Below are 21,510 nucleotides of genomic sequence, written 5' to 3'. Positions count from 1 at the left end.
TTTTTCATATCAAAAATATCTCTTCATCCTTTCGTGATATGGTACCTATTGATTTAAAATGTAGAAACTATTTACTACTTATTGTTATAAAACAACATAATAACTCATCTTTTATTTTTCAGCTGCAAATAATTAATTTTAGAATTTATTTTCTTTATTATTTAATTCTTAGTGCTAGCATAGAATTAAAATAATATTCGATAAATGATTTATTTGATCAAATTAAAATTTGCAATTTAATTATCAAATAATATAATTATATAGCAAAGATTAGAACATTCGTTAGTGTGTGACCCCGTAGGTTCAATACTAAGCTGGTAGTAAATTAACTAAATGAATTTACTAATTAAGGTTGGCGTCTAGCAACACTCCTTAACGACCAATATAACATGAAGTAACATATATTTTACTTTCAAGAACCACTAGAAGATTAAAATATTTCCTTTCATCTTTGCAGCTCTTAGCTAACTTTAAAGTATGATACAATTGTCAAACTTTAACAAGTTGTGATGATGACTCAAAGAAACTCATTTCTTTATTCGTTGTAATACCTTGGCCAAGGTCTTATTTATAGAGCTCAAACTCATTACCAAGAGTTTATGGATTTCGTCTTGATTAATCATTAATTTTACAAGTATTTAATCATACCCAATGTTCATTCAAATAACGTCCTGAGTCATTTATGTGTCTGAAATCAAAGTATGATAAATAACATGTTAATTACTATGTTAATCTCAGGTCAAAAGAAACTATTTCATTTCTTCTTGAGAATTTCCTTTTGACAATTTAAGATAATCTCCATTAGGAATTCTCAATTGAGTCAGTTCAATGATCATATCTACATATGTGTCATCTATATGTGCAATTTAATAAATGAGATATATTAATATTTATCCAATAAATATTATTACACATATATAAATCTGTCTGAATCATTGATGTCATATTCTCAATGACTCTATGAACAAGAACAATTTAGACAAAAAATTTATAAAAGACATGTTTATCATTTATTATAATCCCTATTATAATAACAAGTCTCTAATTTTAATCAAAGACTTTATCATATAATCTATTTTAAATAAATAACAAATATGATAAAAATAAATTCAATTACTTTAATTATATTTAAACTACGAATTGGGTCTTAGGCATAAATATAGAAATATACAAATGTATTTCCAACAAATCAACCAGAGGTTTGGAATGAAATATGATGTAGTAATTTATATCTTACACAAAATGCTGAGGCAAATTATCTGAACTTAGTTGTGTTGGAGATAGAATAAAGGTCTTGTGAATTGTTATATAAACAAACGGATAACTAAATAACTCTAAGGCATAACCCAAAATGCACTATTTAATATTGTTAGAAATGAAAGAAGAAGAAGAAAAAATGTGTATTTCATTAATTGAATGAATTACATGATATTGAATGAATTTGAATTACAAAGAAATTAGTAACTTATTATATAGAAAATACAAAAGATTTAACCCTACTTAAATCTTAACTAACTAATTTAAACATGTTTTAATCATGAAAATAATACAAAAGGTAAATGAGTTTAAAGTCCAATACAATATTAACCCAAAATATTAAAAATATTTCAACAAATATTATAGATATATTAGCAATTGAATGGCTAAAAAATAATAAAAAAATGATGCAAAATGACAAGCTAAACTTCAAGGAGAGTAAAAAGAATCCAACCATGTATTATTTATAGTCCTTAAACTACATGCTAAGAGAACATATTATTATTTGTTAATAGCTCTGATTTTTATTGGTAAGAACATAGAGCAGTACAAACTTCAATGGCATATATATACATCAATTTAACTGCTTACACATAGGTCAGAAAAAAGCAGTACCAAACATAAGATTGCATAAGAACTATTTATATGACCAAAACCATTAATGTCTCTCATTCAATTTTCTTAAAATAAAGTAGAACTAGAATTTCCTATCATCCTATGCTTTTTTTTCTGAACAAGAATAAATCGAATATATTTCTGTGCTAATCTAACAACACTTGAGTCCTATGATTATGTGCTCTTCCTTTTGAAATAAGGTGGAAAAAATGTAGATAAACTAATTCTCAGAAGCAGATTTCACCCTTTATGATATCCATTGAGCCATGCACAATAACTTGTAATACAAGTAATAAAACTATAGCTACCTCAATATAAATATTCCTATAACTTTTGCCTTATGCTTTTCTTCTCATGTAGGTGTTGTATGTTTTTAAGGGGAGTGAACATTCGCGATGCAAAATGATTCAAACCGAGGTTCGGTCAGGTCTACCATTTCTTCTTCTGATGTCTGCCATCTCTTAGTTTTTGAAGTCAAGAGCATAATATTATCTTCATGCCCATCTGCTTCTTTATTTTTGTGATCAATATCTAGTGTCAATGAACTATGAGATAGAGCATGTCTTTGCTTCGCTGCATCCTCTTGTTCCTTTACATGTCCACGAAAAACAAGGTCAGGATATGCTTTTGTATTTTCACACTACAAAAGAATGATCAATGGAGGCCGGCGCTGATGTATACATCAAACTTCAAATTTTAGAAAATAAGAAATGTAGATAAACTAGGAATGCAGCAGTTAAGAATTAAAGACGTGATGATACTATGACAGTAAATGTGTTCACCCGAAACAGGCTCGCGGAAATATTTCTTCTTCTCCTAGATTTGCCGGGGGAGATACTAGAAAGAATTTGAACGACCTCACTCATGGTTGGTCGAGTGTCAGGATCCAACAGCAAACACTCCCTTGCTAAGTATGCCATTATTTGCACCTCTTCTTCTGGGAAGTTTCCATTTAATTTTGGATCAATCAACTCCGTAATGACTCGCCTCCTATCCTGTAAACGCGGAACAGCCTAAAATAGAAGTTCAGACAAGCTACATCAGTACTCGAGTGTCCATATCATTTCTTAGTTGATATCATAAAGTAAGCTATGCAACAAGTTCATACAGAAGCAGGCACTTATCAAATAAAATCCAATATCATCTTAATTTAGGTTTGTAAATGAAACATGGGATACATTATAAGAAAGTACAAGGCAAAATGCTTAAAAAAGGAGTCTGAGCTATTATAAGCCGAGATCCTCATGCAAAATTATGTCATAGTATAAGCATCCAGTTAGGCATATTGAAGATCTTCCTGGTAAGAACAAATGTAAATTCAGGTTAATGTTATGAGGATAGTTTAAAATACCCATACGACAAGGCTTTCTACTTTGCCCGTAGATTTATGGATGGGATTCCGGCCACTGATAAGCTCAAGAAGAACCACCCCAAAACTGAAGACATCTGACTCAAGAGAGGCTCTCCCAACAATAGCATACTCGGGTGCGAAATAGCCAAATGTTCCCTGCATTCTAGCTGGAGAATTTGAACAGCTGGGGAGGTCATCAGATGTCAAGCTTTTAGCCATACCAAGATCACTTATCTGCAAGTTTATTATTTGAAAAGATTATAAAGTATACCTTATGATCATAAGTGTCAACCATAACCTATGGTATAATTATTAACTCCATTTCTTCTATAAATAAAGACTCCAGCAGATTTCTAAACGAAACTTGGTGGCCGGAAATGTGTTAAAAGAATTTTAGTTCAAAACCACCACTAACTAGCATTTGCTTTCAGTATCGCTCTGGCCTCGTACCATATGCTAAGCTCACATATATTCCTATGCATATCCAGTCCAATTATCTCCTCTAAACTAATTCCCTATTTGTTACTAGCCTCCAGAGAAACAAGACATATACCTTTGCATGCCAATTTTCACCCAGAAGAATGTTTGATGATTTAACATCTCTATGAAGAATTCTTGGATCAGCTGCTTCATGTAGATATTCCAAGCCCCTTGCAGCTCCTATTGCGATTGTAACACGAGTAGCCCAATCCAAATTGTTTCCGGCAACTCCATCCAAACAGTCCCTCAGATTTCCACGAGTAACGTACTCAAATACCAGTAACCTCTGAACAAGTTTTCCTTTTAATTCTGAACAGTATCCAAGTAAATGCACCAGATGACAATGATGAAGTCTAGATAATAGTTCAATCTTCACAAACAAACACATCATCAACTACTATGAATGCTGTACAACAATAAAAAATTGAAGGTTCATCTTTTCTCTAGACACTATAGAACAGCATGACGAGCCAAAGTATACTGATACTGAAACATTAAATATAACCTCTTTGAAAAATGCAGAGTCTGCATCCGGCCCTCCTTGATCTTTTAGTCGCTTAACTGCCACATCACTACCATCTTTCAGCCGACCACGGTATACAAAACTACTTCCACCTAATCCAATTAGGTTTGAGGCTGAAAAGTTTTCAGTGGCATTCTCTAGTACATCAAACGAAAATTGAATAATATTTCCATGAAAAGTTTCTTTTCGGCTCCCAAACATAAAAGAGCCTTTAGGAAAGCATCCTACATAAAAAACAAAAAATGATAATTCAGAACAAATGAATAATTGCAAATTAACACAAGAACCATACAGTTTGCGTATACAATCAGGCAGGTTGAAAGAATAATAAACACTTCAAGAAATTAGAATCAAGAAACCGTGAATAAAAAATCAACTCACCTATAATATGACAAATAGGAGAATTTGTGGTAACTCTTGTTTCTGGCACCGAAGATGCCGCTGTCCTATGACTAATTAAGTTGGTTGTACTACCACTGCTTGTTTCCTTACCTGATGAGGATGATGGTGATCGAATAGGACATCTATCTCTTCGGTAGACATAAAATATAACTGAGATGAGAAACGCAAGGGTTGTGCACAAAACACATATTAATAGAATAACTACAACAATCTTGCTCGGAATTTGTTTCTTTGAACCTATTGGCATACTGACAGTACCTGCAGAGAACACTCAAAAATAATAAATTTAGTCTGAGTCACTTGATCTAGGAAGAAGCTCATGATTTTGTATAAAAAGGTGCAGGAAATGTCATCATCAATAAGAAACAAATGTATCGGAAGGAGAAAAAAATGAAAAATAATAATAACCCTCACAGATAGAACTTAGAAGTGACCTATTTTGGAAAATTTCTTGTAAATTCTCCATATATAAGAGTTGTACCAAAAGGAAATCTTATTATGTAAATATGATTTTAAGGTCTGTATACAATAATAACTGCTTTAACATGAGTCCATCTAGATCAGCTCAAGGAAGCAACAAGTAGTGAAACTAGAGATCGAAATTCATGATTACAGAAAAATAGATAGGGAAAGATACCCCAGCTGCAGTTGCAGGCAGTAAAGCATTTAGGGCTATGACCATCAGCTGCCACTTCGGGAAACCCATCGGGATCACATATGCATGTCCATATGGACGCACTCTCCTCTGCATCTACATGGAAGGCAAAGTAATTACCATAGAATATTCAGGCAGTGATCATTGTCTCCTTATTTCACCTAGAATGGACACAATATTGCATTCCTACCATAATCATATTGGTTAGTAAAATTTTCAGAAAGTTCAGTGTTATGAAACTAGAATACTGCATCAAAACATGCCACTAGTTTTCACTACTCTATAATATAATTTGAAATCTATGACAAAACCGATTTCTATGAATTTAAATGTGTTAGTTACAAGGTAAAGTTTTTCAAAAATACATCCACTAAACATACACAAAGGTAAAGCTGAAGCTAAATAATCAAGTGAAGAATATAACAGATGAAAAAAAGAAAAACAAATTTGTAAGCTAGAGACTCTTCATCTATATTCCAATAACAAGTTAGCGGCGTACCTGGGTGGCAATCACATGACCTAGAACAATTAGCAAGAGAGTAGCTTTGGTTCCCTTGGAAGGAAGAACATCTACATTTCCACTTGCTTAGAGCAGAGGTATTAGAAGGTTTGTCTGCCAAAAAACAATGACAGGCAATAAAAGAAAGGAAATTCGGTTTTGATTCTCGCTGGGATGAAACTTGTAAACCGTGGTACACAGAACATAACTTAACATTTAAAGAACAGAAAAGTTAAATTTCAATAACAGCAACAAAGCCTTAGTCACGGTAGAAATGTGAAACTTAATTGAATTATTTCATGTTGCGGGAATAAAGGGTATGACATTGCCCAATATATTGGATGCAACTATTTCGTCTTTTATTTTTTATGTAACGAAGTAAGCTCCTAAATATCACAATATAAGGTAAGCTGCTGCTGACAAGAATTAGAGAGTCAAATACCAAATGTTTAATAATCTGCGATGCTAACCAAAAATTATCTCGAGTGCTTGGCGAAAATGAAACTAAATACAACTTATTTCATGTTGCAGGAATGACATGTCCATGGAATGCCCAACATATCAAAAGCTGCTATATATTTTCTAAACTTTGATACTTACCACAGAATGAGTGTTGAATACAGTGCAAGCTAATAACAAAAGCAAAAGCAAATTTGAGCTGCAGCTTCATTTATTCCAACCCATACACTACAAATAAAAGAAAGGAAACTATTTAAGGCTATACAAATCCTCGGGAAATAATGTTCCACGTGTTATGAAAACAAGGCACAAATTTAGATGATTTTTAAAGTCAAAATTCATCAGCAGACACCCAAAAAAATCGAGCAGATGATGATGGTACAGCTGAATTCTTTCAAATACAAAGTGTGTGAGTGTGCACACAGCATGTGTGTGACTACATGTATTTGAATTTTGAAGTATGTGTTATACAACAGCTACAACCGAATCGATGTGGAGATTATACAACACCCCCATTTTTTAGTTTCTATTCTATGCTGCAGCAAGGAAATAAATGCCAATCATTTCATGCTTAATAAGGGGATTGAAGGATTATTTCTATGACCTAAATTTGGTGGCATGAGTATGTAAATAAGGTACAACGGGTAAAATCACGATTGGCCGATATACATTAGTGAAAGGCATTTCATCCTCAATACCAACTACCAAGTACTAAAACAAGGATAATGTCATAGGAGTAGATAGTGTATTGATAACTGACTAGAAAGCATTGTATATGCATTGAAAGCTCCAACTTTTAGTAGACTAGCTAGTAGCTATAGAGGGTTTGAAATAGCAGCATTGAAGAGTTTCAATAACTCATAAATTGATAGTCCACAAGCAAGTAGCATAAATGTTCAATTGCACCGACATTATTCTTAAATCAGACAATAAATATAGGCAGAGAAAATACGAACGAGAAGTTGGTCTATTGGCATAAGGTCCACCGTATCCTCAGGTATTGTACTACGGTAGTAGGCCGAAAGTAAATATTCGATTCCTGAGAGCAACATTTGTTGGAAGGACAGCCACCCACCCTGAAGGGGATTACTTTCTTACTGATAAGATGAGATGATATCCTTTGGTTATACCAAAAAAACTAGCCGGGAAAAGAAGAATTGATGAGCATATGAGAAAGCCAAGACTAATAACTAATTTATATAGGTAGGAGAATCTGCAGGGTTTTGTTTCCCCCCTTCAAATTACATAATGCTTTCCATGTTAAGGAAAGAGCTGATTCTCATGACAAAAAACAAAACATTAAACTAGAGCAATGAGAATTTAGAAAAGTAAGGGGAAAAGATAATGAGGGTAAGAGTTAAGACCCATTTCCAATGGGTATATTCTATTCCATAAAAACCACACTTACACATAGATTAAATGAAGCTTAAAAAAGAAATCATTCTGAAAGTAAACAAATCAAAGCTTAATCTTCCGTTCATTCTTCATATACACAAACTGATACTGGATTATTATGGTTTCAACTATGAAGCACCAAACTTTACTTAGTTCAAAAGAGTAGAATATGGTAATATCCTAATAGGTAAGACAATGAAGACAGATTTTAATAACGGCTACATTATATATCATTTATATATATATTTGCTTCGCTTGAAAGAGTAACATAAAGTGATAAACATATACAGAACAAACAAACAACGAACAATGGCACCTTGTTTTTGGTACAAGTAGGAGAAGAATGGTGAATAATGTAGGAAACATCATAATGAGGTAGCTAGTTGCGTACCCTTAAATCAAAGAAATCTTGGGTTGTGTTCCATTGAGATGAAGAGATAGAGCTTTAAATGGATCTGCTTATGAAGTGAGTGAAATGAAAATGGAGAAAAGAGGTGAATGAGTGAAGTGGTGTGACAAGAAATGAGAGAGTGTGAAAACAAAATCAAAAAATAGATTAAATGATGTGGTAGGGTAACATGTTATACACGTGGTCCTATGTTTTTCCCAAACATGCAACTCCATTTAGCTTTGAACCTTAATATTTGTGCGATTTATATATTATTCATATTTTTCTCTTTATTTTATTTTTACCTTAACTTCATACTATATGATATAAGAAATCACTTAGTTACAGACATGGTATTCACAGAGATGTTGTATTCTCAGTCTACATAATATTTTGTTTTGTAATAACTAATCTGAATTATTATTTTAGTCTTTGAAGTTTTAAGTAGCAATTACTTTAATTTATAACTCTAAGATCTAAAATTAAGGGCTAAAATAAGGGGTGCAGTCTTTTTTTCTATAAAAATGGGCCAGCGAATCACGTGGCTCAAGGCACTCACAACGAGACATGATTATCATCTATCATTCTATCCTATCAAAATTAAGGTTGTTTGGCAACATTCGAGTGAGACTCCTCTCATGACTTTTTCCTTTATATTTTAAAAATAAAAGTATATTATCATTTTAAATAAAAAAGATATAAATGTTAATATATATTACATTTTCTTTACTTTTACGTAGCATTTATCTCACTTGCAACATATATATATATATATGCAATATCATCATATAAATCTTCATAAGGTAATACTAATTATTAATAAACATTGTATATTTCTTTGTCACATTGTTACAAAGAAAGTAATATTGTATTTTTAATTATTAGTTTATAAGTAACAAAAATTACTTTCTTATTGATATGAGAATTTAGTATAATAATATATCATTTTTATTTTCCGAGTCAAATACCCTATTTAATTAACATGAGTAGTGGGTGGGAAATTTTTGCATGAACAGACTACCATTCACTAAACCCATAATTATTCAACATTTGTTTTTTCAATAGTAAAATGTTTTACGGATATCTGATCTGATGCCAGCTGTACTCATTGGAGATTGAAATGATTCCAAACTATAATTAATAGATTTTGAAATGTAAAAAAAATAGCGAAGAAAGAAATTGCAAAGATAAAACTAAATAAATCATCCACTGGTCTTTCATGCTTTACTCCATGTCCAAACATGGCAATAGCAACAAGAATCACCTGATACAGAAGATCAACCAAGAAGAATCTCATGTAACATAAAATTAAAAAGGAGAATAGTCAACACAAAATTAAAAAGCATATATATTGTATTATATGTATATAATGAAGTGAAGAAATTCACCTGCACAATGCAACTGCAAACAATCAGTTTTATGTACATCACTCATAATCACACTGAACTTATGCATTTACAATTTTATACTATAGGGAAAAATTAGGAACTTTATCTACCTAAAACTCCTTCCTTTCCATTATTTATACCCCCATATTGACAAAACAATAATGAACAAAATATTATAAGGGTAAAACCAAATAACACAAGAAGAAACTTAATAGGCTGAGAAGAACTTCACAAAGCAGTTTCAATTATTATTATTATTATCGTCTGCGCCTTCAGGGGATGATTTTGAAGGATCGAGGGTTCGCCTGTTCTGCGGTGTCTTCAAAATCGTGGTCTGAGAACGTGTTACCATATCAACCATGGAAGGTGTTTGGTACGATTGTAGAAGGCTTGTGCGGTCTGTGGAATCACCTCGTGCAGTTGCCCTTTGACTTGAATGTGAGCTCAATCCTGACAGAACATAAGCCCTTCCAGTTTGCTCATAAACACGTTGGCTCGCCATTCTTACCTGCATCTCCTTTAATTCAACAGAAAGAGCAACACATAACCTATCCCCGGCTCGGGCAGAAACAGTTTCAGACAGTGCCTTGTGACAATTCTCCAGGATAGAAACTGCAGCAGATAAATCATGGCGCTCAGCTGCGACTCTTGCCTTGGCCATTGCCTCAGCTGCGAGAAGCCTGTTTCGCTGTCTGTCGACCTCTATTGACACAACTAGTTCTGCTCTACCTACATTGTCGGGACGCTGAATTTTTACTTCATTGTTTTCTTCCAAATCCACCATTTCTTTTGTTACGGGGTCTCTATAAAGAGCTCTAACAATCAACAAAGACATCTCACTACTTGAACCATCAACTGGAACATCGACTGTCACCAAAAAGTCTCTTTCTTCTTCAGCATACAGATCTCCAACATTAATAGAAGCCATTCTAGCATTTTCCGTCAAGCTTGTTTGGTAACTTCCCGCATTTACTGAACTAAGTTGCAGACTAGGGTGAACACACTCAACTTTGACATGTAATTCTTGCACCACCACACTCAAGAGTCCCCCAATACATTGTGCAAATGCATCCTGAATCACATCCTCATCTTCGATGAAAGAAAATGTACCACCAGATATCTCAGAGATTGAATGCATTAACGTAGCATCATGGTCAGAGCCAAAGCCAAATGCATGCACAGGTATCTGCAAGCCTGTGCTATTATTGCGATGAATTGAGTTCGGGACCAGTACCTGGTAATTTGTTTCAACATTTGACCTGCTACTGACTGAGTGTGCATCCTTCCCATCAGATAGCAATATGATGCTGCTAACTGGGTTCTTCCACCTGCGATCAACAAATACCTTGGTGCCTTTCTTCAAGCCTTCGGCAATGTTTGTACCACCGCTGGCAACCAATGAATTGACAGCTTGCAGTGCCTGCTGCCGTCCAGTATCAGTCATCAGCCGAAGAGGAAAGATGCGGTGCGCTGTTGAGGAGAAGGCAATGACTGACAGTCTGTCTGATGGACCGAGATTCTGTATGACAAAGCTCATAGCCCGCTTTAACAAGGCAAGCTTAGTACCACTCATGCTACCACTTACATCGAGAACTGTAACTAGATCAATTGCAGCATGAGAGTTTTGATCCGAAGGAGGTTGTTCTGCATTGTTTCCGCCCTTATTTTGTTTTCTTCCTGAAGGAGAAGCTTTGAGATGGATTAATACACCAAAGTTATCACGAGAGGCTAACTTTGGAACAGCTAAAACTTCAGGATATGTTTTCATCTCCAATGTACTTACTATATTGTGATCATTCTCATTTTTATCGTGTGTAATTGAATTTTGTCGATCCAGGGCTTCATCATCATCAAAGGTCACTGGCTCGGGAAATTGATTATGCAGTGAACTCTGCCAACCTGCATCCGTTCGTTGAGAAGGAAACCTCCTCAAGCGAGTTGTCCAGTCATCCTCTCGAGAAGTTAGTGAGTTGGTCTGAGCCATGTCATGGGGGACATTAAAAGCCTGACTATGAGAAGGAGCTTCTTTCCATTTTGCTCTGCAGACAGGGCAATTCTGGTTCCCGTGTTTTAAGTTAGAAGTGATGCAGTGGAAATGGAAAGAGTGAGAACATTCTGCAACAAAAATGGCATAGCCCTTCCTTGGTTTCATTATGTTCAGGCATATTGCACAAATCTCCTGCAGGTAATGTGGATAAAAATGTCAGCAAAAGAATGCCCTATAGGTGATTGTATGGCTTTAAAGAATACTGAAGTAAACATCAGATATAGATGCAGAAGGAAAAGTATCCACTACAGTAAATGCAAAGATGCATTTTTATCCACAAGGCTTGTTGCATAAAAGAACCATGATAATGGCATCTATAAAGACTCTTTAATATGTGAAATAGTGAAACATTTACCCTCATTTGACACATATCTATTAGGACCATTGAAACACAATTCTCTCGGTTTGGTAGAGAACCGTGAATTGGTTCTTGCGTACCAATTCGTGATTCTCTTGTGAATTGGTTCTTGCGTACCAATTCGTGATTCTCTTGTGAATTGTTTCCCTATAAAGAACGAACCAAATTTTCATCTGAAGTTAAAAAGAAAGAACAAAGAAAAAAGAATAATTGGTGATGTGCACTCGCCAACAATCAATAAATAACTTTATTATGTGATATTTCTCCTTTGGTGAAGTCAAAGTTGATTCAAACCTACAATAATGACACTAGAAATGACTATGCAGGAAGCTATAGAAACCTTACTGAGTATTTGACAGGATAATATACCGCATACTACCTACCAAAGAGAACTACATATTAGGTGACTATGATCAAGACTACAACTCTCACTAAAAATTGTTATTTCAGGTGTTGGTAACCTGATACTTTCTAGAGTGCCAATGATTAAATGGGAAAGGATCCTCTCAATTTGAAAAAAAAACTAAAATAAAAATCCAAGTGTTCTAAGAGTATTAGTTTTACATTAGAAATCATATTTTAAAGATGCAGTATGAAATACATTATATTCCAAAATAAAATAAAAATATTTTTTAATCCTTAAACAATAACAAGGGATGGAGTAGTATTTTTCATAAAATATTATTAGTCCCCATAAGAATAAGTTCATTGAATGGGCAAATCTGAAAGGTTCTTCAATAAGATATTCATAGATAAATGCAACATTGGCAAAGACTATTGCCTAAATAAGATGAAATAGAATGCAACCCATCTTTACAACAGATTTCTACTTCGATGCCATTGATTCCAAGGCAAATAAATTCTACAACTTAATCTTATACTACAAACACACAAAAATGGTCAACGTTTGGTGTCCACCGACTCTGAGGATATAAAGATATTTTTTTAATAAGAAACAAGAAAAAGTAAACAACTTTAAAAAAGTGTTAAGACAAAATTTCAACTCTAATATTCAACCTTTCCAGATATAAACTAATTAGATAATAAAATTTGCAATACCATCCAAATCGAAGTGAGAGATCTAAGATGATTCATTCAATAATTTAGATTTTTTATATCCTTTGACTGAAAATATGATTTGAACAAGTGATAGGTTTAATTTCAAGCACTAACTAATATAGTTTATAAGAAAAATATAAGGATTTAAATGTAATAGGAATTTTATTTTAACACTACAACAATGACTAAACCTTTATTTCACATGTCAGATAAATGAATCCAACGATGACTCTATTATAAATCATGCTTATCCACAAAGATTTTAACACTATTAAATAAAAATGTTTAACTACTACTAACTAGTAATTGATTGATATTAAACTCTATATAAAATCCTACAAAATTCCAACTTTTTCTTTGTTTGCAACTGGGAATTTCACAATCAACGATTAATGGTTTTTTTGGTGAGGATAAGATGAAATGGAAAGAAAGAGAGAGACAGAACGTGACCACTGAAAATACAAAGCAAAAAAGGTCTAAAATGAACAGAATATGAACAGAACACCCACTTTATACCCTTCTCCACCCATAACTAAGTTGAAAATGAAAACAACACTTCAACAAATAAAACACTTTTTCCTATATAGTCACACTCCACAATACCCCAATTGAGAAACGAAAACAAAAGCAAAAACTAGCCATTCATTGACAACAATAATTAAGCTTAAGTTCTAGATGGCTAAAGAAAAGAAATATGTTAAGATAATGAAAGTGCCTTCAACCAGAATAGTGAAAAGCTTTTAATCAGAATAATCTACCATGGAGATTCAGTGGTGAAGCAAGAACAAAAGGGTAATTTTAAACAAGATAAAGATTTAAACTTTTTTACTTCAACATAAGAAAAACGTTAATGGGTATTGCTAATTACTAACAAGAGATTTGGATTCGGATTTGGGTAACCAGGGACGAGAGGAAGATGGTGTAGGAGTGGTAGGGAAGTAACCGGAGGTGTCACCGGCCGGCGAGACAACGGCGGAGGATGAGGCGGTGGCGGAAAACCTTGCGGTGGTGGAGTTGAGGGATGAAGAAGAATCATCAAAATCTGTAGGAATGTGAACACAAGTATTGAGTCCAAATGCAAGCTTCACTTTTCTCCATTGACTTGCCATTTTTGTTGTTATATTTTAGAATCAGATGTTGGAGGAGTGACCCAAAGAGGTGAGAAACTCGGAGTGGAATGTGTTTGGATGAAAGATTTGAACTTTGTTGTGGCCGTCAATGAATGAAGATGGGTAAGGAGAAAGTGAAGAAGAGGAACCAAAGTAATGTACGATTAGAAAATAGTGTTGTAATTAATGAAAGGGAGAAAGAGTAATAAAGATTAGTTTGTGTGTGTTAATGTATTAATGTAAGGAGAAAGATACATCTTATATTATTTATATATATATATATATATATTATATTATATGCCTCTTCATACAAAATTACCATATTTATTCTTTTTATGATGGAAATGATATATATCATAATTTTAGTAGTGAAATGAAATAACTTATCTATTATATCATAAAATACTTTATTCTCAATAAAAATATTTTTTACATCAGCCGACTACTAAATCCAACATTTGCTTCACCATACTTAGGGAACCAAAATATTTCATTTTCAGCAAAATATGGAACAAATACTATGGGGTTTGATGTTTTTTCCTCCTTCAATGTATTCAATAAGAAGTATATAAAATAATTGGTAAAAAGGTAAATCTAAATATAATGTATATGGTGTTAAATAAATTAAAACAGATAATTTTTCTTTCTAAAAATATAATTTTTTTCGTGCGAGATAAGGCCATCAAGTTATATACTATACAGTGTTTTGTTATTATTAATTTAGGCCAAAATATAATTTTAGTCCTTCCAATTTTTTAATTGTATTTGTTTCCCTTTTATTTTTTTCCTTTTCTTAAGATTTGGGTCTTACAACTTTTGATTGTGTTGAAATTATTAATTCTGAATCATATAATAAACTTTCACGAGGAAGATATCTAACTCTGGAAATCTTAGGGATTAACCTTTGGCAATGGTTCTATTACATCATTATGTTGCAAGTTACTTTTAAAAAATAAGTTTCCAAAGAAGAATAAGTCTTGTATTAAGAAAAATTATAAATTATAATGCTAGATAGGCTTACAAAAAACTTGACATGGGAATAGGTTTGCGTGCACACAAATTCAGACCAAGGATTTTAAACCATTGCCTTTGTTTACCACTTCTCCACATGATATTGAGGGCATTTGACTTGTTATTCCTTCCAAATTATTTTTGTATTGCATAAATAGATTCTTAAAAAACAAAGTTGTAAATCTTCCTCAAAATTCATGTTCATATATTGTAGGGAGATCTTTATCCATGTGCTAACTGAAAGAATTAAATATATGTTTGACATAATATTTTAATTTAAAACTTTAAGATATTAGATTTAGAGTTCCTTCACTTATATATTTTTCACCTTATTTAGTTCTAAATACATATTATATTCTTTTTCAAACTTAGAATGTCCAACAATTTAAAAATGCAAACGGAGCCACCACCCACTATTTTGGGTTAATCTCATTGTTTATGTCCTCTTATGGAGAAGAATAATTTTCACTTCTAATAACTATAGAGGCATAGATCGCTCTATTTTAGAAAAAAGTTTAAAATTTGTACACTGATAGTGTAAAGTTTTTTACATTATCAACATATCATCCATAATTGATTTGTATTATTTGAGAGTTAATGATGGTTAATAATTTTATAGTGGATGATTTATTGACAATGTAATAAACATTTACACCATGAGTATATACATGTTAAATCATTTAGAAGAGGCCTCTGGCATAAGCGGAAAACTGAGAATTTAGACAATATCATGGGTTTTTTTAATGTGGCTGTAAGTCAACAATAGTGGGTGGTGGATTTTTCTTTTTGTCTAACTTTCTTTAGTGTCTTCAAGTTGGGTTGTTGAGGTGCTTTAGTTGTGTTCCTTAAATCATCATGATCTACATTTTTTCACTCCCAATGCTCCATGCCTTTAGGTTGAACTAATGAACAAAATAGATGACCTAGTTTGATTCTTTTTTTTCTTTCAATAATTAAATTGTATTAAAAAGTAGCATAAGAGGTGTTAACCCAAAATAGAGAAAAATTAATTAGAGATCATTTTTGAATAAATAGTTATACACTATCTAGTTTGAATCATTGAAAGGTAAGATATTGGTTAACATACATAGGGATGTAAGTATAAAATCAAGAATTTGAACATCCATTACTAGAGAGCATTATATCCTGATTCAAATGTGATAGCCAAATATGTTAGGATTTGACCAATGAGGCATACACTTATTTTATATGGTTTTGCTAAATAATTAGTTAAATGTGACATTTCTTGACTTTCTTTTTTATTGTTTTCTTAACCATTATCTCAAGTTAATGATTTGTATAACTATTTTATTATGCATAAATAATTCCATTTTCATAAGTCATTTATCCATAACATCTGAAAGTAAAACCAGCACCCAAATATATATATATATATATATGAGAAGGGATATGTTTAACCCCAATTTAAGTTACACTAGTTACACTCAATCTCACTCATTCATTTTTTTAAATCTAATAGACTAAATGGGTGAAACTTAAAATTTATTTAAGATTTATTTTTTTTTCCTCTCATCATTTATTTCAGTCATTCATTTGGTCCATTAGATTTAAGAAAATGAATGGTTGAGATTGAGTGTAACTTAAATTAGGTGTAAACAAATCCCTTTTATATATATATGAGAAATCTTCACACGCCCAAGATCATTAAATAATATGCGAATAGAGATAGCAAAATGGGTAATGTCTACACAACCCATACTTTTGTGCAGGGCAGGACATACAGATTTTGTTCATTAGCATGTTTTGTCCTGTCCATTTTGCCTGTCAAGCTTGCGCACATTTCAATTGGGCAATGCGGACGACTCACAAGCAAAGTTAAGGAAGAATTAAGAAAATTTCAAATAAAGTTATGATTAATTTGATTTTTAATTCCTAAAAATTTGTAATTTAATGTGATTTGTTCAACTTCATATAAAATATTAGTTTTTATTAATTTTTTATCTTCAATTACTTTATTTAATTTAATTTTGTTCATTATATGATTTTTTTAATTATACAATAATGTTCGCATGCCGCCCACAAGTCCGTTAGTCCGTTTTAAAGGGGACAAAACGTTGAATTTTGTCTATTAAATCAATTTGGATATGCCCCGCCCACTTAAATTATTGCAGAATTATTATTATTATTAAAATTTTAAATTTAATAATTTCACTACTTTTTTAATATAATTGGTTAACAAGGATTAGAATGTAGGGTTATATATGTTTAATTGTCATTTAGTTTTTGGATGAGTTTGCACGTAGAAATACCAAAAAAATAATTGTGATAGATATAATTTGATTTGTTATAAGGTAAATTAGAAAATTGTAGTTCTACATATAAGATCATTCTTTTTTTAAAATTAAAAACTAGAAGATATTCAACTATTGCTATCACATATTCACATTTGGAACTTCATTATTATCTTCCCCCTAAGTTTCATAACATTTTGTTACAAGCATGTTAAATTCTTTCTGCTGCTGGTTTGAATTCAAAGTCTACTTGTTCCAACCTTTTGTTAGTCCTAAATTAGTGGATTAAAGTTCGACTAAATATCATAGTTGGAGTACAAATGTGTTTGATAGGAACATTTTTACTACCCATATGCTTTGAGCACTATGGTGGTGTATTGTATCGTAGTAATATGAGGGTGTATTGTGATATAGAAACATGGGAGACAATAGAAATATGAGACATAAAGCATAAGCATTTGCTTCAAATCTTGCATAAATTTTCATTTCCTCCCTACTAGTATAAAAAAGCTTGCCTATGAAAAAAAAAATAGAAATTTGATTTCTGAAAAAGAGGATATAGAGGAAAGTTGGGTTGTAGTAAGAACCCAAACTTGGAGAAGAATTTTATTTTTTATTGGTGAAATAAGTTAATTGACATAAATGTCCCTATTTGTAAGTTATCTCAACTCAATTTCATTTGCCTTTTTTATTTGAAGTTTGGTGTACAATATCTAGAGTGTAATATGTGGGTATTTATACACTTAATACATTATCTATTATCTATTAGTTATTTATATTATTTATATTTAAGAGTTAATATCAATTAAATATGAATAATAAATAATACAATGATAGTCTAACAATTCATATGTTATTAACATTTTCTCTCTCTAATACTAACACATCTAAACTAAAAATAGGTTGGAGTAAATTAAGAAAGAAAATGATATATAATTATACTAAATCTAATACAAATTATTTTATTTAGTAGAAAGTAATATATGTCCCAAAGTGATATTTAATTTATTAATAATTGGTTTACAAGTGATATATGTCACTCTCTTATGAATATGATAATTTAATAGAAGAATATAACATTACCCAATTAACATACCGTTAGTATATGTGAGTTTTGATAATCATTAGTCCATGAGAAAGACTTGTGTGGAGACAAAACCATATGGAGATAACCAATAAATCTTGACAACACATTAATATTTTAACTCTAATTAAATTTAATCTTAAATGATAACATAAAAAATCATAAAATATATTTGTCTCCAAATATGACGTGTTGCATGTGTCTCCATACAAGTTTTTCTCATAGTCCATTACCCTTATTGCCCATACCCTAAAAGTAATGATTGATGATGATTTAATACCTCTAATTACACATGTTAACACAACAATGTATGTATAATTTAATGTGGTTAATTAATGTACTTATTATCTTTACTAAAAGTCGTACAACCTTTATTTCTCTTAAAAAATTGGTAATACGCTACAATCACCTCATCCCTTTTTCTTCTGTTTATGCGACAATCATATGCACCAAATGACAAGTAAAATGTTATGCATTTTGTATTCCTGAAACTATAAAAAAAGAAAGTATAATTACTAGATTGTGCACACAGCAATCGAGTGTGACACCATATTACAATGACGTGATCGTATTGGATTGTAATGCAATCACATCTGACTGTATTTGTTAAAATAGATGTGTTTTCTGTTTTGTATAATCGATTAACAATATGGTTAACCGATTATGTAGTTAGTTACTTCAGTTAGTTAAGCTGAGTTTGGTTTGTGATTTTACTGTAAAATGTGAGTCTTACACCTTTGTAATCACAATTTTCAATAATGAAAATATTATGAGGTATTCTTCAATACTCTATTGCCAATTCTATTTTTCTATGAAGCTTGAATCTTTGCTCTTCTTGTTCCGATCTTGAGTTCTTTCTTTTTAAGTATGGAAATCCATGTTTTAACATGGTATCAGAGCATAATTATCCATTTATTAGCTTCCGTTGTTTATCCATCATTCCAAGATTTAACAAGGAATGATCATTATCATTCTCATTTTCAAGCATTGCATTTCAAGATTCTATGTCATGAAGAACCATTCTTGCAACATCTTCGATACTAAAGATTTGCTCCTGCTTCTCAACTTGTGGCATCTTCTTTTCCATCACAATGAAGGGAAGAAGCAGGTTCCAAAAGGGTGTATGGCAATTAAGCTTTTGAAGGTGACTGAAGAAGAATATGAGTTTGATAAGAAATGAGCCATCACTATCTCTTGTCATGTTGAGGAATTCAGAAACGTTCAATGTTATATTGATAGGGAAATTTCACACCTTCATGTTCGTTGCTTTGGTTTTTTATTTTCATTAGGAAGTTCTTCATCCTAAGTTCAGAGAATGTTTTCTTTACCCATCATGTATCTTTCTTTAAGATCATTTTTCAAGAGTTCAACAAATGACTTCCATATTTGCAATTCAAGTTCCATTTTCTTTCTTGCATGGTTGTTTCATACAAGACATTGCTATTTAAGATTTTGGCATCAAATTTTCATGTCAAATTTCATACCAAACCTCAAACTCTTCAAAATAGAATTACTATACACATCAATTCCCTCTAATTTGAGATCTTTGAAAGTTCTTGAGATTCTTGGTTCACTTCACATTTTCTTTTCTTCTTATTCTTTCATCTATTACCCCAATTATTTCCTATTTCTTTATTACTCTAGTTTCTTTACCTCTCTCTCATTCAACACACAACATTATAGTGTGTGATTTTTTTCCTCGTTGAAGTAACATATAAGAATCAAGATTAAGGTCCATCTCATTTCTCTCTTTCATCCGTTATGATTGGTTTGCTTCTGTCAAATAGATGGTTAAGCATCGGATGAAATTGCTTCTGTCAAATGGTGGTTAAGCTTCAGTATTGCTTCACGTTCAGATTTCAATACTGGGAGACGAAGATTCGCTCACCAGCAAGATGAGGTTTTAGAGTATAATCATCACGATTCAGTAAAATCATTTCAAGCTTGGAATGTTTGATACATTTCAAGCTTGGAATGTTTGATACATTCCAGCTTGCGAGGGCATGTTAAAATAGATGTGTTTTCTGTTTTGTATAATCGATTAACAATATGGTTAACCAATTATGTAGTTAGTTACTTCAGTTAGTTAAGCTGAGTTTGGTTTGTGATTTTACTATAAAATGTGAGTCTTACACCTTTGTAATCACAATTTTCAATAATGAAAATATTATGAGGTATTCTTCAATACTCTATTGCCAATTCTATTTTTCTATGAAGCTTGAATCTTTGCTCTTCTTGTTCTGATTTTGAGTTCTTTCTTTTCAAGTATCGATCATAGATTCTATTTTCATAGATTTGGATGAATGAATATCCAATCTATTTGATTTTTTTATTGTAATTAAAAATACTATTGAAGAAAATTATCTTTAAAAGTACTATCTCACTATCATATTTTTTTTAAATCACCTTTTTAAAAAAACACTTTTAAAAATCACGTTTTCAAAAAAAGTGTTTTTAATTTATCTTAAAAATGTTTTTTAACTTCTAAAAAAGTAGTTTTTTTAGAAAATTCAACAAATACTTATATGTATTATGTACTTAACAATAAAATTTAATATAAATTATATCAACATGTCATATAATTGATTTAATTTTAATAACAATAAAAAATGAGTGAGAATTATGGATGAATTTCAACAAATTTAATTTTCTTAAATACTAAATAAAATTGAAAAATAAACAACACCATTTTTTAATGTTTGGTTTGTGGATGAATGAAATATTAATTGAATATTATGGACCAATTCAAATACAATTATTACTAATTAAAGTTATATATTGGATTCCACCCGATTAAATTAATTAGCTGTAATAAATGAATTCAGATAAATTAAATTTTCAAGGAAGTTGGATAGATTGTAAATTATAAATAATTCTACCACCTCTAATATTTAGGCTTAATTTTATATGAAAAATGAGGATTAAAAAGATAAATGAACTTTATAAATGATCTTGTCACCATCAACTAACTTTTAATATTAATTATTTATATATACTTACAATTTATTTTATCAATATTTTCTATTGACAATTGTTTTCACTTAAATCCTTAAATTTTTAAACAGTTACCTATAAATATGATTTTTTGGTCATTAGTTTTATTTACTCTTTAGAAAATAATATTAATAGATAAAGATAATTATCTTAACATAATTTTCAAATATTATAATTTTATGAG

General features: G+C 31.4%; 2 protein-coding genes across 11 annotated transcripts; both read right to left on the bottom strand.

The window, feature by feature from the left end:
* Nucleotides 1,770-8,192, bottom strand: LOC109325693 (receptor-like serine/threonine-protein kinase NCRK). 8 transcript variants are annotated; one of them, XM_019558205.1, is made up of 11 exons: nucleotides 7,953-8,192; nucleotides 6,383-6,469; nucleotides 5,783-5,896; nucleotides 5,266-5,379; nucleotides 4,608-4,886; nucleotides 4,209-4,450; nucleotides 3,777-4,073; nucleotides 3,224-3,457; nucleotides 2,655-2,885; nucleotides 2,266-2,461; nucleotides 1,770-2,235 (listed from the first exon to the last, which is right to left on the bottom strand). In XM_019558205.1, exons 2-11 carry the CDS (start codon nucleotides 6,450-6,452, stop codon nucleotides 2,225-2,227), a joined length of 1,788 nt encoding a protein of 595 aa, XP_019413750.1. In that variant the 5' UTR covers nucleotides 6,453-6,469; nucleotides 7,953-8,192; the 3' UTR covers nucleotides 1,770-2,224. The 8 variants fall into 8 exon arrangements, with proteins under 8 accessions (XP_019413750.1, XP_019413746.1, XP_019413749.1 ...); XM_019558201.1 differs by having other exon boundaries at nucleotides 1,770-2,461; XM_019558204.1 differs by having other exon boundaries at nucleotides 1,770-2,461; nucleotides 5,266-5,373.
* On the bottom strand, nucleotides 9,349-14,083 carry LOC109325836. 3 transcript variants are annotated; one of them, XM_019558423.1, is made up of 2 exons: nucleotides 13,749-14,083; nucleotides 9,349-11,591 (listed from the first exon to the last, which is right to left on the bottom strand). In XM_019558423.1, the coding sequence occupies exons 1-2, from the start codon at nucleotides 13,983-13,985 to the stop codon at nucleotides 9,654-9,656; spliced, it is 2,175 nt and encodes a 724-aa protein (XP_019413968.1). In that variant the 5' UTR covers nucleotides 13,986-14,083; the 3' UTR covers nucleotides 9,349-9,653. The 3 variants fall into 3 exon arrangements, with proteins under 3 accessions (XP_019413968.1, XP_019413970.1, XP_019413969.1); XM_019558425.1 differs by lacking the exon at nucleotides 13,749-14,083 and adding an exon at nucleotides 13,635-13,703; XM_019558424.1 differs by lacking the exon at nucleotides 13,749-14,083 and adding an exon at nucleotides 11,815-12,062.

Source organism: Lupinus angustifolius, chromosome LG13 (assembly GCF_001865875.1).
Source record: "Lupinus angustifolius cultivar Tanjil chromosome LG13, LupAngTanjil_v1.0, whole genome shotgun sequence".
Classification (NCBI taxonomy): Eukaryota; Viridiplantae; Streptophyta; class Magnoliopsida; order Fabales; family Fabaceae; genus Lupinus; species Lupinus angustifolius.
This window is presented reverse-complemented; position numbering and strand designations above follow the sequence as displayed.

Coding starts and splice junctions, on each gene's coding strand:
- LOC109325693 (XM_019558201.1), bottom strand. CDS start 6,452: ATGAAGCTGCAGCTCAAATTTGCTTTTGCTTTTGTTATTAGCTTGCAC. Junction 4,074..4,208: donor ACTCTGCATTTTTCAAAGAG/GTTATATTTAAT, acceptor TTGTTTGTGAAG/ATTGAACTATTATCTAGACT. Junction 3,458..3,776: donor GTGAAAATTGGCATGCAAAG/GTATATGTCTTG, acceptor ATAAACTTGCAG/ATAAGTGATCTTGGTATGGC.
- LOC109325836 (XM_019558423.1), bottom strand. CDS start 13,985: ATGGCAAGTCAATGGAGAAAAGTGAAGCTTGCATTTGGACTCAATACT. Junction 11,592..13,748: donor AATCCGAATCCAAATCTCTT/GTTAGTAATTAG, acceptor CATTACCTGCAG/GAGATTTGTGCAATATGCCT.